Below are 21,011 nucleotides of genomic sequence, written 5' to 3'. Positions count from 1 at the left end.
TATGGTCACACTAAACGTTAACCCGCCACATTTAAAACTCCAAATATCAATGCTGAACAAATGGTTTCTTGTAATTCACAATAATATGAGTACAGAACAGCTTGGTGTATACTTACAAATAACTTACGTACATTAAAGCTCGTTTAAAATAGATACATACATAGATCGATTACATGTTTGACTTTCTTAAAATACGGAGAGCTTCAAATATTTCACATTCGTTCCGGATAGTATGGCACCCGGAATTCGAATGCGACAGTGCAAAAACAAAAATTGACATTATAAATATGCAACAGATTATCCAGGAGATATACGAATGTACGATTATATCACAATAATAAAGGAATACATACAATTTAAATGATATTTAAAGCCCGACAAATAATGACGCTCAATAAGGTGCCAACATTCAAGCGTAATACTAAGTTACACTAATATTTCGTTTAAAATATAGCTATTATTGTTTCTTAGGGTCCCACGGATCAGTGCTGGAAAGGTGACTCAATCGCAAATTCGGTTTCCACTCGATGGGAGCCTCCCGCAAAGGACAGGCCTTCAGTTGTCGTTGGACAGATTTGTGATCTTGGCCGCATACATGCTGGCCACCTTGTAGATAAATTCATACTGCTCCTTGGTCTGCACGGCACTGGCCCTTCCCCGTCGTACATAGTAGACCAGCTGTGGGATGTCCACGGACCGCTTAGGGGTCTCCAGACTGCGGATGGCCATGTCCGACGCGATAATGGTACCGGTTCGTCCCGTGCCTGGAGAACAGTGAACGGTTAGCGGTCTAGAGGGAGAAACGGAGAAGGAAAGACACAAAACATTAAAAAGCCATGCAAGACACAACTGCATTAATATACAAATAACCTAGATACGTAAGCAACACAAATTTTATTTTTTACAAGAATTGATCATAAAAATAATGTTTCTTTGAGAAATTATGACTATATTGCTAAGTACTTCCGTGATTTCAATATTTATAATTACTTTGGGAAAAATATATAAATTATCTAAAAATTAAACTTTATGACCTCTTTTGTAAGTACATTTTGCGTGTGGCATAATGGCATGAAACATGGATATTTTTGTTCTAAACAGACACAATTATCTATTATCTAGTTGCCAAATGTATGTATCTCGCGGATAAGAGATATCTGAATTGGGTGTACGGTAACTTACCCCTGCTGGTTTCTAGTACCACTCCGGCTGGAAATGTTTCCATTAATCTCGTTGCTGGATGTGCTGCCCGCCTCGGCCTTGCTGCCGTCCGCATCCATTGAGGTCTCCAGCGTGGCGGTCTTCTCCCGCAATTCGCTGGCCTGCTCCAGGCAATAGGTCTTGAGCGAGGAGCGCGCCTCCAGGAGCATGGCGATGATGGGCGCCTCCTCGGCGGGCACACCCGCCTCCGGCCACTTGTACCAGTAGTGGGTCAGCTCGCGGTTCTCCTCGCCGTCCACCCGCTTCAGGATCAGTGTGGAGATGGCGTACCGGTCCTTTACCTCGCGGTGCTTCAGCGTCACCTGGTAGTCGCCGTAGCTGCTGTGGTTATCCAACGTAGCTGAGGGTGGCAGGTACTCGGCGCACTTCTCGATCCCATTCTCGCTGAGATCCGTCGCCTGAATGATCACGCGCGACTGCTGCTCCCAGATCATGCGCCAGAAATCGGTGGTTGTGCTCTCCAGCGGCGCCTGGCAGGCTATGTAGTAATTGGGCGCATCTCGGGGGCCCTGAACAAAGTGAACAAAATGTTAAAATATATATAGTAAACTTGAACAACAAAGTTAAAGTTTTAAGTTTATAAACTCTTTTGATAATAACATTTGGTGGCAAACAATTGTTATTGGAATTTCATAAGAAAGGCCATGCCCTTTTAATTTCAAATAAACTCGCGTGAGTAATGACATAACCATTAATTAAAACTTGTTGCGGCTTAACTGTCCCTCTGCCCACACAATGACTGGCGATGAGCTTTGCGCGCGTCTCAGATAAACGACCATAAAATCGTACAACAGACTTCTGCTGCTTAAATCTCGACGTGCCCAGGTTATCGCCAGGGGCAATGCCGATCGACGCTCGAAATGTTTCGCTTCAATGCACCGCAATGCATCGTCCACGTCACGCTTTAATGCATTTGCTTAAAATGCGTTTTAGTAAACAAGTTAAAACATACAAGTTGATGAAACCATGTCCTGTGCACAGAAAACATTTCTTAAATGTATTTGTTTGATTTATTATTTAATTTATAATATACAGTTTTATCAATTTATTAGATAATCGGATGAGTTTATCAAAAAAAGTAAAATAAACTCAGGCTAAATAATAGAAAATTTAACAATTATCTAATTTTAAGCTTCAGCAACTTTTATATGTTAAAATGTATCGTTTCACAACTTCTGTTTATGAAATCTTTGCTATCATTAAGTCACTGCGTCATATTGTATCATTCTAAGATAACAGCAACATTATCGTACTTGAATGATTTTTCAATGCGAATGAAGAATGAATTTTAAGACAGTATCGTTAAAAACAAGCATTCAAAAATAAAAAATTATAGGATTGTTTTAAAAGACTAGTTGGTAGAGGCTCATCATTATCTAAAAAAAATCTTTTTAAAGTGAAATTTTGAAGGAGTATACTAAAGCTGTCCCTGATCCTTCAAATTTTAAAGTTAAGTTATTTTGTAACCTCTTTTTAGATATCCCAAATTCAAATACTTGATTGTTTTCTAAGTGATTTCGGGTGGATTAGAGCGTGGCGGCGGATCGTGATGTAAGGGCATTCACACTTCGATGATCTTGGCAGACACTTTCCCTTGGCGCAATTATTGTTTGCTGCTTTTCGCCGAGGCCCATTTGCTTGCACCGATCTGGGCAACAAAGTCGGAGGGCCTGTTTCACAGTCATGGCCAACAGAGGAGCAGGTGAGTCTCATCGGGCGTGTAATTATTCGGGCGCCATATTTAATGGGCCTCGCGGGGCCCGAAGATTTCAGTTAGGGCAGGGCGTCATGCAAGGCTCGCCACATATGCTAACCACTCCAAGATGCCACCACCTTGGCAAGCAACTAACCACCCACTCCAGTTGTGTGAGAAAGCGCCTCGATTGTTTGCCTAGCTTTGGATGAGCTGATCCGCCGCCCACTTGAGAGACTCTGCCTCGGTTACTTACCCGCACATAATTGGCATTAATGTATTCCGTTTTGTCATCGTCGCCTTGCCGCTGGAGCACCACCCGCGTCTCAGGAAGCGGAATCACGTTGGCGTAGCTGCGGTTCGCAGTTCCAGTTCGAGGTCGAGACGTTGAGTCACCATCGTCAGCGGTGTTGTTATTGGTGAGGGAAAAAAACAGGAAGAGATGTACGAGAGATCAGTATTGTAATTGATTCGACAATTTGAAGCGAACTCGTGCCGAGAAAGCTAACCCGGTTGGGAGAAAACGTCTTAGCTGACAATTTGCCTAAACATATATAATCTAATCTAAAAATCCTTTTTATTTGATTGGATTCATTTAATCGAAACAATTTGTAAATAAATAACAGACATTTTTAAATACAAAATTGTATTAATAATAAAATGGCATGCATTGATCTTTCTAAAATATTCGTAAATACCATTTTTGGAGAATACATTTGGCTTTGTTATGTCTAGCAAGAAAACATTACCACTTAATAATTAACCATTGAACTAGACCTAATCTTATCAAATCACATTCGTGTTATCAAATCATGTAGATTTCATAATTGTGACCCAGCCCTTTAATGTTTAAAGCACACCTGAGCAAAACTGATAAGCATTTTTGAGACGACCGCCAAAATAAAAAAAAAATTATGATTAATTTGACGCATGACTTTAAGTTTGGGGCGTCCACAAAACATTTTTGTAAAATGAATTTCTTAATTTTGAACCTATGTATAATTTTACGAATGCCGTCTAACCGATATTTACAGTATTTAATTTCTGAAAAATAAGTTAAGGACTGAACTTACCGGTTCTTGTCCTCACAGCCAGGCGGCACCTCGTCCGCCCTGGCGATGATCTGTGGCACGTCCCGGAACTCCTCGAAGACGTCGGAGCGTCGCTCCACAAAGCGGGCCAGTTCGCCGGCGGTCAGCAGGTTGTGCCGCAGCGAGGGGTCATCGAAGGCGGCGTTGCCGTAGGTTCGCTTGGAGGCCCTCACATCGCGACCCTTTCGCCTTACGCTGCCCAGCACCGAGACATTGTCCAAGGAGTAGGCATCCAAGCTCACCGGACGGCACCTTTGGCCATAGGACATCTGCTTCTGGCGCTTGCGCATCAAGTAGAGGAATGCCACCAGCAGGATGAGGGCCACCACCCCAATCACGCTGACAGTGATGGCTATGATCACATTGACATCCGTGCCATTGCCCTGCGCATTGGTCTGCATGTGATCCAGTTCGTTGGGATAGGGGCCCAACAAGTTGGGTGGCATTTGGGGGGATTGGGTGGTGGTGGTGGTGGTGGTCTCTGGCAGCATGATGCTGCTGCTGGTGGTGCTGGTGGATGATTCAACATATTCCTCCGTGGGTGGTGCCGCCGTTGTTGTTGTTGTTGTTGTGGTGCTAGTTGTTGTGCTGTCGTCCAGCAGACTTATCACCACCGGCTGCATTGTTGTAGTGGTTAAGGGTGCCACCGTTGTGGTTGTTGTAGTAGTGCTGGTTGTTGTCACTGTCACCGCCATCGTTGTCTTGGCTAACTGCTGCTCTGTGTCCTGTTCGTCGACCACCTGTTGTCCCTCATGATGGTGCGACTCCTTCACGATTTCCTGGCCACCTGTTGCCGCTGTGCTCTCATCCGTTGCAACAGCAACAGCAGCTGCTGCTGCCGATGTCGTCGACTCTGGCGGCGCCTCACCAATGTTGTTGGTTTCTAGCGAGGATTCGTGCTCGTTGCTCAGTTCACTGAGGTCACTGAGCAGACTGCTGGTTGTTGTCGTTGGAGGGGTGGTTTCCACTGTTGTGGCCAAAGCCCCCAGCTCGCTTTCTGTTATGGCCACACTGTTATTGACCGCGTTATCGGTTTTCTCAGCTGTTCTTAGCTCATTCGCATTGCTCAAACTGTCGCGCGTCTTCACTGTCACTGCCTCCAAATTCACTTCATTGCTAATTTGCGCAATTTCCGTTTGCGTGGGTGTAGCTACAGTTGTTGTCGTCGACGTACTTGTACCCGCGATTGTACTGTTCCGCGCACTTGTAACGATGATTTCTGGCCGAATCGATGTGCTCACCTCGCCAGCCACTCGCACACTAACCGATGTTGCTGTTAGCTCGTCGGTTGCTGTTGCCGGCGGGTCGCTCTCTGGATTTTTGGTTGTGGCAACGATGACGTCGTTACTGTTATTATCAACGTCGTCGTCGCTGCTGTTGATGTTGCTGATTTCAGCCGCTTTCATTGCCATTTCAGTAGTACTGGGGGTTGTTACCACATTCGGAGCACTTACAGTTGATGTTGCTGATAGTGTTGCAGTTGTCGTACTTTCAGATGTTGCTTTTGTATCTGCATTGATGGTCGCTGCTGTGGTTGCCTCTGGAGCCACGACTGTTGCTGACGTTGTCGATGATATTGCTGCTGCTGCTGTTGTTGTAATTGTATTTGTTGTTGCTACTGTTGTGGCTTCTTCTAAGTCTAATTTAGAGGATACATGCTGAACAGGTAATGGTACTCCTGATGTTGTACTTGTGATTGTTGCAGATGATACAGTTTCTGTTAAATTCGGCTTAGATTCCGCTGCAATTTCTGTTACATTCAACAGTTCCGTTTTTATTAAATCCACCCTCGCTGTTACAGCCGATGTTGCTTGTTGCTCGGGTAATGTTACTGATGTTGCAGCCTCTTTTTCTACCTCTGACTCTGTTTGAGCCTCTGTAATAGCCTCGGTTAACTTGGCACTAGCTGCATCGGACATCTTTTTGACCAGGGGAACATCCAATAGCTCCGTTCGAGCTGTTGTGGTTGTTACGTTCTGATCAATAGAACTGGCATCAGATGTCACAGGTATTGTCTTTGCAGTTGTGACTTCATTTTGCTCCAATCGTGCGGTTTCTGTTTTACTTTCCTCTGCCAAAGCTTCGGTAGTGGCCTGAGTGGCACCCTCGGTGGCATCTAGAGTGGTTCTGACCACAAATTCGGTGCGGTTCTCCGGCGTCGATTGCATCATGGCAATCTGCTGCCAATCCAGTAGATTCTTCTCCTTGTGATGCTCTGTTCTATTATGGGGTATGTCTATATCGTTTGCCAGATCAGTGTGGTTAAATAGTGGCAAGACAGTGGTGGTTGTAAGCGGTGCTTTGGGTACCGCCTTCATCCCCGCCAGGCTCCAAACTTCAGCGGTGTTTGGTAGCGTTAGTTGCTGGGCATTTGTGGAGTTTTCGCTTATAAACTTGGCTCGCTTCTCCGGTAATTGACGAATCTCTGACTGCGAAGTTGACTCCTCGATTGCATTCTCATTGGATGCAAAGGAAGTTGGCGTAGTTGTTGAGCGAGGAGTGGTTGAAGTGGTGCTGGCAGGTGTAGAGGTCATGGGTAAGGCCCGTAGTTTCATGGGTGTCACTGCGCTTGGGGATCGAATCGAATCTTCAGTGGTTGATAAATACTGCATGGATCGGCCATGATCGGAAGAACGAGTGGTTGTGGTATTAACTACTCTCTCGGTGGTGTTTGAAACTTGTTGAGTTGCAGGATTTGCAGGGATGATCTCGGTGGTGTTTTTTGGATTTTCGGTTTCCTCAGCCTCTGTGATTTTCTCCTTGATTTCAGACTGAGCTTGTGATACAACTTTTGGAAGTGGTTCCTTTACTTCTATTTCCTTTACCTTCGATTTCTCACTTAGAGGTTCAGGTTCAGTAGTTTTTTCTAAAATGTGTTCTTGTACAGAAGTGGCTGTAGCTGCTTTATGAGTCAGATCGGTTAAATTTTTCTCCAGCTGAACCGTAGTAGCTTTGTTAACAGTATCTGCAAAGGCTTTTTCATTCTTAAGCTCCTTTCCCGATTCAGATAGAGAATCTTGTTTTAACTGAGATTCCGTGGCTTCAACCCCTTTCCGTTTGGGTGTTTCTTTTCCCATAATGTTATCAGTACTGGATGGTTTATTTTGAACTGTAGCCTCAGTGGTTTCCTCGACTTTTGGGATTTCTTTCAGACTTTCCGTTTGGGTTTCAGTTTGAGTCTCAGTCTTTATTCCACTCTCCTGATCCTTAAGTCCGGTTTGTGTACTAACCAATTCTGATACTCCCATTATTTCAGACGGTTCCCTGCCGATCGCACTTTCCCTGGCCGTCGCAACAATGTCATGGTCAGTAGAATTGGAAGCCACTGCCTGCGCCAAGCCAGTGGTTTCTCTTTTCGCAATGAAACGTGCCTGCGTTGACATTACGGCCAGGGCGAGCAATAAGCCACCACTAAGCCACCCAACCAAACGCATCGTATGTCGCTCCCTCTCGTTCTACTGCCGTATATCCCTCTCTCTCCTTTGCTGCGTTTCTGTGGGTCAAGATAATTCCACGTTCGACTGGGCCTTAAAATCGCATATACAATTTATGTATGTTTCCAACTTTAAGCTTGAGTTAATGCTGTTCTGTTTTTTCTTGTTTTTTCATTTTTATTTTTAGCAATTTGCACGATTTATTTATTTTGTTATGTTTCTGAAATTTTTGCCTCCATTTTAATAGGAAAAACACCTGCAAGAAAAAGGAATACAAATTAGTTAGCTAGTTTAATTTATTGTTAAATGCCACTGGTTTTCTATGGATATAAGTTCCCCTTAATTGGTCTGCCATTTTTGGAAGGCAGTTCGTTAAAATATTTCGTGGAAAGTGAGTAGCGATTTCCCTTTCTCTAAGTGGGGCTCTCCATAAATCTAATTAATGTCATTATGACACGTTCCGCATTTCCCTTAATACAATGTGTTGGACTCGCAAGTTCAAGGCCAAGTGGCTCGTTTGGTTGTATCAAATATAGCTCACTTATTAGTAAAAAATAGTAGAAGCTTTTTAAATCGAATGCTCTTTAATTTGCAATTATATTAAAAGTTATAAATTACTATAAACTGTTTTAATCTCAAAAGTAAATGGTAAATACATTATTACATTTACCTTTACATTTACCTTAATATATATGTTTCTCAACTTTATCTTTTTATTTCTGAAGTTCAACTTGGCATTTTCGCAAAATAAATAATGTCAAGGAAGCCTGAAAGGTTCATTGTACCAAGTGGCCGAAAATAGTTCACATCAAAGTGTTTACCATCTCCATCTGCACCCACAGCTATAGCGCGAACTCTGAGTTGCGAACCATTCATATAAGCCCAATCGATGTCATGGAACGAAGTGCACAAAGTTCATTCAACCACGGCCTCCACAAACGAACCCATCAAAAGTTGCTCTGGGAGTTGAAGTATTCGAGCCGAACTGCAAACAGAGCCACCCAATAATAACTATGGAGCGGATATATAAAAATATCCAGAGAGAATGCGAGTTTACCGACTTCATTCACCATGGTTATCGCCGCGTTGTTATCTGCCGATCCGAGCGATGTCATGTCAATAGTGCATGCAACCACCTCAAGGTGGAAAAACCCCTCTTCCCCTTTTTCAACCCCCTGGGACATATGCCTACCCCCATGTCAACAATTAGCACTAAAAGCCCCAGTTCGGTGGTTGGCTGTTATTAATGACGTTACCCTCAAGGTGGTGCGATATTTAGGTGTGGCGCCCCTGTCTCGTTTCCCCCGTTTTAAAAGGGGCTTTAACCCAGAGGGTTACCCTCTTGAATAGTGCTACTTTCTCGTTAAAATACTTGAAATTCCACAGTTTATTTTAGGGCTACAGCTTTGCACTTCCATTCAGCTGCCTTTTTGCCATGCGCCCGCTGACTAATAGCGCTAAAAATATAGATATTTATGCCCATGTGTGCCTACAGATAAGATTTGCTTGAGCCTGACGAGGAAAAAATCACAGCAAGGTATTTTGTAATTTTTTTTATATTTTTGAATGTCAACGCTGCTGCTGATAAACAGGCAGGGTAAATTGTTATCCGTTGCTGTTACTGGAAGCCCGCTGTGGGTTGTTAAAGGGCATAACGAAAGCCACTGATCTTAAAAATCAAAATCTGATAAAAAAACAATAAGATCAGTCTATTATTATAAATCTTTTATTTATCTTAAAAAAACAAGGGACTCTATTACTAGAAAATAATCCATGTTATTTGCAAATTTGTATTTGTTAATATGTCTATATATATTAATTATTTGATTTGATTCATTGCAGTTATAATTCCATACATTTTCTAAAATCTGCATTCAAACTTTGCACTGTAATTAAGGGTCGATGCCCTGGGCTATTTCATGAAATTGAAATTAAAAGAAAAGGTTTTGTAGAAAAATTACCTAAAACCAGAACTTTTAATTCCATAACTATTCTTACAGATGTCCCATATTGAAAAGGCATACTTTTATGGGCATGTAGCTTAATTCTCTAACAACAATCTGCGTTAAAATATTGGTTTGTGATGTCGAGTCAATTTTCTTTAAATTTTTTCCAAAAATGGCTTTAAAGAAGAATGACCTAAAACCAGCACCTCAGTTTTATAACTTTTCTTACAGATGTCCTATGTTGAAAAGGCGTACTTTTATGGGCTTGTAGCTCATAAGTCCATAACTTTTCTTTTTTTTTTTAAATATTTACATTCGAAATGTAAACTACCTACACCATTTCTTAATTGTATAAAGCCCAAGGGTATGCAACAATTTTTTGTTTCCTAGTGCCAAAACCGCACATATTTTGCACAATAGCGCACACGGTTACGACCAGTCTCAAAAACTGTTATACTGTTGCTCAGGTGTATTAATCACGAGAAGACCAAAGATAGAACAACCTATTAATATAGTGAGCCACAACCGAGGGCGAGGCAGTGGCAGGAAGACATAGACTGCAACTTGAACCCTCCACTTAACCCAAATGAAAAAAATGTACCTTCGGGCAAAGGGTTCGGATCTGGTCTGGGCTGGAAACGTGACTCGATCTAGGAATCAAGTGCATGGTGGCTTTGGAGATTTAAACAGAGCAGCATTAGAGAAACGAGATCGCTGGGGAGTCGACTCATTTCCGCTTCAGCAGCACGCACTGAGGATGAACGAATGGCTCAGAATTCTTCGACTCGAGATCTCAATGCAACTCGAACTCCAAACTTAAAATACAGCTATAGAGATAACAATCGGATCGAGGATGATCGCGAGAGAATGCTAAACCAGTTTTTGCGGCCCAATAAAGCCGCTTCGATTTCGATTTGCAATTATGATTTCACTTGCATTGCGATCACGATGGTTGTGGAGAATGGCTAGCGATCGCTTGGTATCTTAATGATCCCGCGAGTTGTAGTTGTTGTTGTGGCTTGTGATAATGACAGCCGTCTGGGTAGTCATGACTTGATCTGAGCTGGTGATTGATGGGCATCGGATCGTTAGCTTAAAGAAGAAAGATTTGCTAAGAATTTTCCCAAGTAAACATCAGTTTTTATCCCAATCATCAGACAAATTCGCTAAATCTAATGATGTTTAGAATTGCAACCATTAAATAACCGGAAGGGGATCAACAGATTTTACGAAAAGAATTAATGTGTTTTTTCAGATTAAGATACAAACTCAATATAACTGATAATCTATTACAGCATAAATATTAGCTAAATTATTAAACAGTTTGAAAGATTTCTAAAACCAACAAAATAAGCAGGTCATCACATTTTTTAAAGTGTATATTAGATAAGGAGTTTGGATATGAGTCACTTAGAGATAATATGTTTCGCAGAATTAGGCCAAGTTTCTATCCCAATCCAAACCAACATCTAGCTTAACCCAAAATACGTACTACGCATGCGGACTCACGGCGCAAAATAGAATTCCAAATAATGCCAACAGTTAGCTTACATTATTCTAAAAGCATATAAATGATTTTTTAAGCTGCGTTCTTAGCATTTCTGCGAAAAATACTGAGGATGGCGATGAAGATGGAGATGTTATCAATAATGAATTGCGAGCAGAGCTCTTGCCGCTCTAAAATCAGCCGAGTGTGATGGAGAATGCGAGGCGTCGCACGCTCAAAACGATAACTGTGGCATTAGTGCCATATGTCTATATATATATAGTTTGTTTTTGGTACTTCTTCTTTTGCTTTGATTTTCTGAAATACCGCTATTTATCAGACGTAACTGTTTAGAGAAGTATCCACGGAAGTATCTCATTCGAACGAGTCAATCTTCATTATTCTGTATTTACGAACTTCCCATGCGTATCATAGCTTTATTATACGAAGCAGACTCTTTCCACTCTCCCATCCGAGCTCCGAAATTTGTATCCATTGATGCGGTCTGCCGATGAGTCATTTGCATGTCATTTGCTTATATCACGCCTTAGACAAATTTCTTTGTTTTTGGCGGAAAACCAAAGCCAAAATGAGCAAAACTCTGCCTCGAGCTGAACTTTCAAAGCAATCAAGTTTATAAAAGAAATAGAAACCCGCAATCAAATCGAACTCAATCTGAATGGTCCAAAGCTCAACGGATGTGTGAATAATTAAAAGTATTTAAAATTTTAGAATTTTTTATTGACAGTAACCAAAGGAATTTTTTTTGCCATACCCTAATATATAAAAATATATTTTAAAATACATTCAATTAAAAATCCCATTTTTTAATGTTAAAATAAAACAATCAAGTATTTTGATAATATAAAAGAGATTATCTTATAAATATTAAGCTCATGTAAAACTGATATGTCACATAAGCAAGATAAGAAAGGTGTATTATCAAAAAGTCAGCATTTAAGTAAAAACTACAAAAATACATGACATATTCTTCTCTTTCATATATTTTAAATAATTCTTTTTTGTGTGTACCAAACGATCGCATTTATCAATTTCGACCTTGCTGGCCCTGCCATTGGCGTTTATTGAACCAGGCAGCTGGGGGCAACAACAACATGGCCCGTCCAAATCGCAAATGAGTTCAGGCATGCTGTACATCTGCGTTGAGGAAAAATCGAGATTCCCGTGTACTTGAATGTTTATTAAATCCATTTTTAAAACAGTTTGCCACAACATTATCCCATTTTTAGTTTGCCAAATGTTGATTATGCCACCACATAAGCATTTCATTCGGTACACATAGAATTCCTAATACTTCGAATTGACCAAAGCTAATTCTGACGGCTATGTATGTCTATCCATCACAGACACCCCCCAAAGTCTGGATAAGTGGTTGGAGCACTGCCGATGGGCCCGATAAGGGTATTGGCCACGCAATATGCAAGTTAAGCGAGCGTCGAATATGGCCAAGCAATTGTCCGGTCGGTCGCCGTTGTCTCTGCTTATCTGTATCTGTGCAATTACTGTAATGACAGGCGCATGTGTACGTACTTGGGCTTAGATACACACATGTATGTCAGCCACATAATTGCCCCTAATGCAATTGAACAATTAGGCAAGCGCTGCAACTCAAGCGCAAGCCACAAAACCATGCAAATTCGTCACACAAATGTTTGCACTAAAAGAAACATGTTCCAAGCCAAAAATATTAAATATTTTCGGTTAACATACCTACAGATACATTTGAACTACATTCACTCTATAATATACATATATATTTTAATTACCCATTTTCTTGGAAATTGTCTTCTACAAATTTCAATGTAAGACCCTAGTTTGGAATAATATATGCTTTCGCCAAAAATTTAAAGCAATTTTTTTTTTAAAACTATATTATTTAAATGTTTTATGTATGAAAAAATTAAATACATAAATTCTATAAAGACAAAGAAAACAAAATTATAGGGTTTTAAAAATTTGAGCTGTAAGATATCATAGTATCAGAACAGTTTCATTTTCTGTGAGTGTTTTATGCATTAATTAGTAACATTTTCTGTGAGTGTTTTATGCATGGATAGATAGCCATCTAACGCGTCCATATTTCACGTTCCCATTCTGCTGCCCTTTGCCATACATTTTGGGTCACCATGGTCTCTATAAATAACATTATCCATATCCCCGTGATTCCCCGCCATTGTCATTCGACTTTTGTCAACTTAGTGTGCGCCCCAAGTCACATTTACCTCGAAACTGACAAATTTGCTTGGTTCGCTTTTAATTTGCTCTCCTTTGTTAAGGCAATTGCGATCGGGCGATAGTGGGTAAGCGGTTTATTAATGTCTCCATTGCCCTAATAAATAAACGTACAGAGGAGGGGGCAATCTGAAGCAGGATTTCGTCATTTTGGTAGTGCTGCAATAACTCACTCGTGGAAAATTCATTTCTGAAATGACCCTTGATCGGTGGCTGCCCTTTTGCACGGCCTGGAACGAACCGATTTGAATGTCACGAAACCAATCCAGTCCGAACCGAAAAACGCTCGACAAATTGTAACTGGCACGAGGGCTACCGTCCAGCTGGTGACTGGCCAAAAACAAGGTAACTACTCTGCAGCATTGTTGCTTTTCATGCTGGTCGATCCACGAACGTGGCTGTAGCGTGTACTAGATTCGGGGCTCGCTTTACGCTGTTTGTTAACCCTATCAAACCCAAAGACAAAAATCGCTGATCTAAAAAATGTAGATATAGGCAAAGTTAACTAAACAAATTTAATTCTTTAAATATTTTTCTGTTTCAAATTTAATTAATAAAACCATAGTTAAAAAAATATGCTCAAATTTTATTTTAAAATAAAAGAGGCTCAAATCAAATAATTTGGTTTATATTAAGTAGGTATCTTTTGTAATTTTATATTTGTACGTTAAAAAACAAATATTTTGTTAAGCTTCTTATATTTCTTAAAATTGAAATTATAAATTTAAATTAAGTTCAAACGTCATATTTACAAAATGCAATATTTTCCCAAGCAGAAGCCCAATATTTTGTAGTATATACGGGGGCCTGAGTGGGTTAATCGCGACTAGGGAAAAGGGCAGTTGGAGGGGCAGGCGCTTGTAGTTACAGCGCAGCCGCAAAGTGAACCGAATTGAGGTTACCCCACCGACAGATGAGCTAACGCTTCACGCATGCCCCGTGTATTTGGTTTGTGTTTTGGATTGTGTGTTGTGGGTTGTGGATGGTGGGCCTGGGAATGCACTAGACGTGACTCATGTGGGTTCATTCATTGTTACGTAGGAGCTGTCGTTGGGCGAGGGCCAAGAAGGGGGTTGGGTGGGTGGAAGGGTCCCAAACAATGCAGTTGTTGTTGCAGCACAGTTAGCTGATTTTGCGCAAGGTAAGCAGCTATTTTTACATTTTTACCCCTCTGTCACTTCACGGCTCAATGGTAGCTAAACGGCAGAAGAAGCGGCGGAAGAAAGCAAAAGTGGGCGCTGTGGAAGCCGCCGAAGCACTTTTACTTTTCGCTCCATCGCGTAGCTCATAGCTCTACATTTCCAATTTTCCACAGCAGCCAGAGACAACTTTTCCCCGGGTGCTAAACGGGTTTCGTTCGTTCGCTAAAGATACAATTACACTTTATTTTGGCACTTTTTCTTGTTATTACTTTTCACAAATTAGCCAGACACTTTCCCCAACACTTTGTTACTGCACAGAAAGAAAATTTCTTAAGCGCAGGTCTCATTGAGATTTTGTTTTAAAAGTGACTTCTACGTCAATGTTTTTATAATCAAAAATTATGTAAAAACTTTTTTCATTTCAGAGTGCAAAAAACAATTTTAAAAAAATAGACATTTCATTTTATTAGGTTTTTTTTTACAATTTATTAAATACGAGGGATATTACCTTCCTTCTTTTTGGGTCAACGCTTTTTCGGGGTTTCCTCGACCAAACACGCGAATCTCCCATTGCCAAGCTGCGTGCTAATTGAAGACTGTGTGCAATATTTAACTCTAACACCCAGGGTTCAAGGTCTGTGGATATAATTTATTAACATAGTTTCGCTAATCAGGAATTCAGACAGGGATTTGAGGGGGCATACGATCGCTCTACATCGAAAAGCTTGGGTTTGCTAACTTTACCACTACCAGTGCGCGATATAAGCCAAGTAAATGTTAAATAGTTGAATTAGTTGCATTGTATGTCAAGTGTTAATCGATGTTGATTTCGTATTTAATCGAACCCATATAAATTCATTAGCATTTCATAAAAACAAAGTACGTCAAAAAAGATTGCGCTGCTAACCGGACCCAACACCAAAGAATCGGAGAAACAGGTTTTCTTTAGCGAGAACTTCTGTAGACAACAAACCCAAAGGCCAAGTGCTATAAAAACAAGTAACGCTCAGAAAAACCCCTGAAATCATTCGCTATATTACAGCAAAAAAAAGGTTAAACATTTTTAGTATTTGGTATGCAAAACAGTTGAATGATTGGGACCCCCTTTGCATGCAAATGCATGTGAAAGATGCTCGAGGCATCCAAATGATGAAATATGGCACCAGAGTTGTGTATCTTTCGGATACGTAAGTGGCGTAAACAAACGGCAAATGCATTGCACTGGCAAGCACATTTTCAGGCCCGAAAGGTAAACAAACACAAAAGCGGCATTAAGAATGCAGAAGGTGGCAGCACACACTCAAATAAGCGCATAAATAACACACATATGCTCTCATTTGAGGCAACATCTGTGGTTATGTGGAGGAAATGCCAAAAGAAACCCGAAGTCAACTTAAATGGCTTTCAAGTTGTATGAAAGGCAGGCAAAACTAGTTCGCAGGCTGCCTTGAGCTACTCTATAAATTGCCAACTTATACGGGAACACCCCTCAGCTGACAAAGTGACGTAAAAATTATTTACAAACCCGCGTTCTGTTCTGTTTTATTTGTCAACTAACATTTACATGTTGAATTGCCATTTCGCTAACTATATTCAAAACCACATAATGTATATTTTTAGACGGGTACTTAAGTTTAAAGCTTAAATATATCATTTGACTGTGTTAATAGCATGTTTTGATTCTATTAAAAGATAAAATAGATGTTTTCATATTTAGTGAATTTTAGTGTATTTGGTGAATACTGTAATACCTAACACAAGGTTGACTTCCTGCACGCCTGACCCAAGGGAAGATGTAACTGGCAAACTGCTCTTAATTCAATTAAGTTCAATCAGTGTCCAAGTGTTTGGCGATTGTTCACCCGGCAAGTGTCTAGAATTGAATTAATATTACAATGGCAGTAGCGAAAGAAAGAGCTGCTGTATCAGTTGGTCCAGGGAAAAGGCACCTGACTAAAACCCATACCTTTTCTGGTGGTGCCACAAAAGTTGAGACTAAGTTCATTGACATAAAGTCTACCTGTCAACAAAACAATTAAAGTTTTAATTTAATTAAGCCGACTCAAGTCTGAGGAGTGGGTGAAAAGTGAAGTATAATGCCAAGAGTCAAAGACTTTTCAATTGAGTTATTTTATTCGACGCCCACTGTTGGGAATCGGGGCTATAACAGTTTATTGGTCTTAAGTAATGTAATTTATTTTGTTTGTTGTGGAAACCCTGATCATTTTCCATTCTCCGATTGCCAGAACAAGTTTCCAAGGTAGGTCCAAAAATAAAACCGCACAAATCGAAGCAAAACTGTTGCCCCCAAAAGCGAGATAAACGTCGAAACAATGGAAGACGTGGGGCAGAAACCAACAAAGAAACAAAGCCAAACGAGTGAGTACTAAATGCGAGTGCTAAAGACAGAGCTCATAGGTCAGGTCTCTGAGTTGGCAGGGCAAGTTGTTTGTCGGATTCTCTCCGTTTTTCTTGAAGAAAATGCGAAAGGCGGAAGAGGGGCGGTTCACGGGCGGAAGAGGGGCTGGCATCCATATGTATGTTACCTACTGAACTGCAGTTTTGCCTTAATGACAGATTCTGAGTCACCAAGGTGTATAATTATGACTCGGCAAGAAGTGAGATGCATTGGGGACATGAGCGAGAAAGTGGAGCGGGAACTTAAGCAAATGGTCAGATCTGAGGTGCCTAGATCTGTAGTTATATTGGTTAATATCCAGTTTTCAATTTTGGTTCAATGCAGGTTAAAGAAATCTCTTGCAAATTAATTCTAGAAACTTAAGTACTCTCACGTTCTATAAAGAAATGAAATCTATAAATAATGTGCTTTTATAAGGCTTCTGATTTAATATGTTTATTTATGTAACACTGGAAAATTTACTGAACATTTTGCTGTCGGTGAACTTCTTAATTACCCTAATTTTAATTTAATATTTTATTAATACCAATTTTTTTTAACTTGAGTAACCTATAACATAAACGTTAAATTTTTTTTTGCTACTGTAAATGTCATGACACTTTTCAAAACAATGAAAACAGATTTTATGTTTCTTTAGAAGATTTTTAACTTTAGATTGTGAATTAAACAATTATTCAACGCCTATTTCTACTCCTTGCCATCTCCTTTCAATAGAGGGTGCGAGTACTGATGATCAAAGCATCTTAAATATTTATAATGAATACCACATCAAGCGATAAGAGCATTAATTGCTGTGACCAGATCCCAGAGGTACGTGCCAGTAATGAACGAATAGAGGATTTCCTCCGGCAATCGGAATTCGCTTCGTTTTCTAAGATTTTCATTATCGTACAGTCGGCAAAACTATGCACTGGGTGCAGAGTAATACTTCTATTCTCATTTGCCAGCCCGTCAAAGACAACCAGGCACGTCTCGAGACGATCGGAGCTGGCTCCGAACGTGACTCACAGTCAGCGATCTCCACTGGCGCTCTTTCTTTCCGTCTCTGTTTAAGACCTCGGAGACCTTCGCTATCAGCTCAAGCCAGGCCAATCCAATAGGGCACCGGCAGGAGACCGGTTTCCCCGATTCTCGGCAACCACATTCCATGGAAGTTACACAGAAAAAAATTATTATTTTGTTGCATATTTTACCAGTCTTTCACGTCTTAAGACATTTGTATACATTATATGTAGAAAGTTTTCCATTGACGATCTGCTGACAATTCATTATCGTTTTTATTAACTATATAGTAAAACAAAATGTAATTTTCATAAGATTAATATACTTTGACATGATTTGAAATTTATGCTAATTATCGTGATCTTTTTCTCTGTACACCTTAGGCAGCGCTCCTCCTTCGTTTTGAAATCACTTATGTTTCGTCATCCTCGTCGACTCCACTCATTTGGCATTCAAAACGCTTCTTTATTAGCCATGGGCCCCATTACCCTGCTATTTATGTTGCCCGTTCGCATATGCATAATGCATTCAAAACGACTTTGCCATCGCATTTGTTCTGCGGTTGCAACTTGCAAGCTTGTCATCCGCAATCTGTAGTTGCAACAATTGTTGGATCTGTGGAGGCGTCTCTGGCTAAGAAACCTCTAAATTGCTGTCTGCGGCCTTTGCCGGCAGCTTTCGATGTTGACTACGATGTGATTGGGACTATTCTGAAGCGGCTTGAATGGATCGCTTAGCTTTGAGGTCTCGGTCTCTCGTTAACGCATCGCCGGTGTTTGCTGCAAGTTTGCAGGTGGCGAGAAGATTGAAACCTGAGTTTCTTGGGAGTTATGCCATTGGCATTGAAATGGACCGTTTAAAACTGCTGTTTTTAAAAACAAACTGCAGGGGCGAACGTGCTTATATATTTTTTTTAAAGTCCACAACTGAACATAAAAATAACCCTTAATACCTGACATCTAGTTAAATAAATTTAATTAAATAATACAGAACCAATTTTAGTATATGAACGGCTTCAAATTAAAAAATTAAAATACTTTTTACTGTTTTAGCATTAACTGCTTTTGTGGGGTAAGAACTAAAAACCTTTATATGTATATTTCATCAAAAGTATTTCAAATTCAGTATAGTTTGCTTTATTAAAACGTTTTTAAAATGTTTATGGCACATTTCTTTTCATAATACATTTCTATAATATCCAATGGGACTGGTGCAGATCGTAAATTTATTTTCCAAATTCCAAGTTTTACGATTGGGGAACGCTTTCGCAATGGACAAATATTATGGCACATTTAATAAAAATAATTGCCAAGTTTCCACATGTGCGAATATTAAGTTAGTGCGATATTCCCTGGCGCGCACAAAACCAAATGTGATTATAACAATAGCGTAATTAAAGAAAAAACAGCAGCAAGTCAGAAGTAGAAAAACAAACTACAACAAAGCTATCACAGCAACAAAAACCAAAACAGCAACAACATCCGAAAAAAAGCAAAAACAACAAGGAGGCGAATGATGTTGAAAGTCGTTTTGCGGGTTTGACCACTGTATCGTGATCCCCACTCTCCGAGAGCGAAATATGCACAGAAAAAAAAACAGCTCCGTAAATTCTATATGCGCCATTGCAAAATATACTTACAGCCTAATAATATTACGATATGAGACAAATGTTATTTCAAAAGGAATTCTGAATTTGGTTAACAAGATTACAAATAAAATATAGTAAAAGGATATTAGTAACCAAGATCAAGTCTCACCGGATTCTAAGGAACTTTAGTTCATTTCAGCAAATACTCTTTTGAACTTTGAGAATTTAAGTATAGTTATATTAAAAATAATAAACTGGTCATCATCTCATATCTATTTTTCTGTCTGTGTGGAGAGCGGAGAGCCGATCTGAGCCGCAGAGCCCAAAGAGACTAAAGCTAGACTTACCAAAATGTTTATGTTTTATGTATAGACTTCTCGGCAGCTCCAATTGTAAATTGACTATTTCAGCACTCTGCTGTAAGGCTTATTGTTTTTGCAAAGCGAAAATAAATACACGTATATTTTTAACGACAGACTTTTGGCTTCCGCGTTGACAACAATAGCAAAAACCACAATTTTCTCTTGCACTTTAAACCATTGAGCGATTTCTATGGCTTGCCATTAATTCGCGATTAATTGCATTTTCAATTTCCATATTTCACTAACACACACACACTGACAATTTCCCCTTTCATTTTCCTCTTCCCACAAGCTTGTTGCTTTTGCTTGCGGTTTCTATTTATTTCCCCTCTCACTAACTCGATTTCCGCACAATAGAACAGACAAAATTGTGTTAACAATATTGTTTGTGTGTTTGTTTACTCCAAAAAAAACGGAACGCGAAAAAGACCGCCAGCATCCAGCAGCGCGCACGTCCGACTCGTTCGATGATTTTTTGTTTAATAATTTGGCGTTTTCCACTGTAGCGGAGCTCGCAGCGACTGCGACGCAGGTAGCGGCCGTGGAGAGAGAGATAGAGAGCGCGTGCTGGAGCGACACAGTGGGTAGCTTAACCAATCTAGCTAGATAAAGGTTAGACTTACAATTTCAACGCTCCTCAAACTAATTTTTATTTTTCCTCAGCCAATACCCCCACAGCGTGTTTTTTTTTTTTAATTTAGTGTCTTAGCTTAATTTTACAAAAGTTTGTTTAAATTTAAGTATTTTCTTAATAACCATAGCGAATAAAATATTTTAAATTTTTTATGAAATAAACAAAATTACTATTAAATTTATTCTTTTGAAAACGAAAGAATAATTAATGCAAGTTTTAACTGCAATTACCTTATGTTCATTAGTTTTAAATCCATTACATTCTCAAAGCTAGATTTCTTCAATGTCCCACTGTAAGCTGAGCAGACGGCGCTGACGTTGACGTCGCTGTCGACAGAATGCTGCGCATGTCTAGAAGCGATATTTTAACAGCGCGTTAACAGAAAAATGCAAGTGCACATTTTTTGCATGCTGATGGGCAAATTATGGGTACAAGTGGATAATTAAAGATTAATAAATTAATTGTAACTAAAATAAACAAATCAGGCTGCTGGTGTATTAACAACCAATGGATGCTGTATTCTGTAAACCTAAAACTGTTGACAAACTTGCATTTTTACTTTAAATGAACTTTTTTTGTCAGGTTATTATTATTCTTTAATTACAAAAGACCATATGTACAAAAACTGAATAAACATTTTTAGGTTATACATTTACTTCATGATTTTAAAGTAAATTTTTGTCAATGAAACTTTTAAAATTCGTTGGTATACTAAAGATAATTTTATTTAAGTAATTTTA

The 21,011-nt window shown here is 39.8% G+C and overlaps 1 protein-coding gene across 1 annotated transcript; it reads right to left on the bottom strand.

The window, feature by feature from the left end:
• Positions 1-46: 46 nt before the first annotated feature.
• On the bottom strand, positions 47-20,119 carry LOC108140646 (mucin-5AC). The gene is made up of 5 exons (XM_017263570.2): positions 19,623-20,119; positions 3,988-7,695; positions 3,171-3,267; positions 1,183-1,730; positions 47-790 (listed from the first exon to the last, which is right to left on the bottom strand). Exons 2-5 carry the CDS (start codon positions 7,437-7,439, stop codon positions 556-558), a joined length of 4,332 nt encoding a protein of 1,443 aa, XP_017119059.1. The 5' UTR covers positions 7,440-7,695; positions 19,623-20,119; the 3' UTR covers positions 47-555.
• Between the last annotated feature and the right edge of the window lie 892 nt (positions 20,120-21,011).

The sequence above is a fragment of the Drosophila elegans genome, unplaced genomic scaffold, assembly GCF_018152505.1.
Source record: "Drosophila elegans isolate 14027-0461.03 unplaced genomic scaffold, ASM1815250v1 contig_476, whole genome shotgun sequence".
Taxonomy (NCBI): Eukaryota; Metazoa; Arthropoda; class Insecta; order Diptera; family Drosophilidae; genus Drosophila; species Drosophila elegans.
The sequence above is the reverse complement of the archived record's forward strand: the minus strand, read 5'-3'. Positions and strand labels throughout refer to the sequence as shown.

What these genes read in the sequence shown, in the direction of transcription:
- LOC108140646 (XM_017263570.2), bottom strand. Translation starts at nt 7,439, where the DNA reads ATGCGTTTGGTTGGGTGGCTTAGTGGTGGCTTATTGCTCGCCCTGGCC. An exon ending in TTAATGCCAATTATGTGCGG is followed by an intron (nt 1,731 to 3,170) that starts GTAAGTAACCGA and finishes CACTTTGTTCAG; the next exon opens with GGCCCCCGAGATGCGCCCAA. An exon ending in GGTACTAGAAACCAGCAGGG is followed by an intron (nt 791 to 1,182) that starts GTAAGTTACCGT and finishes TTCTCCCTCTAG; the next exon opens with ACCGCTAACCGTTCACTGTT.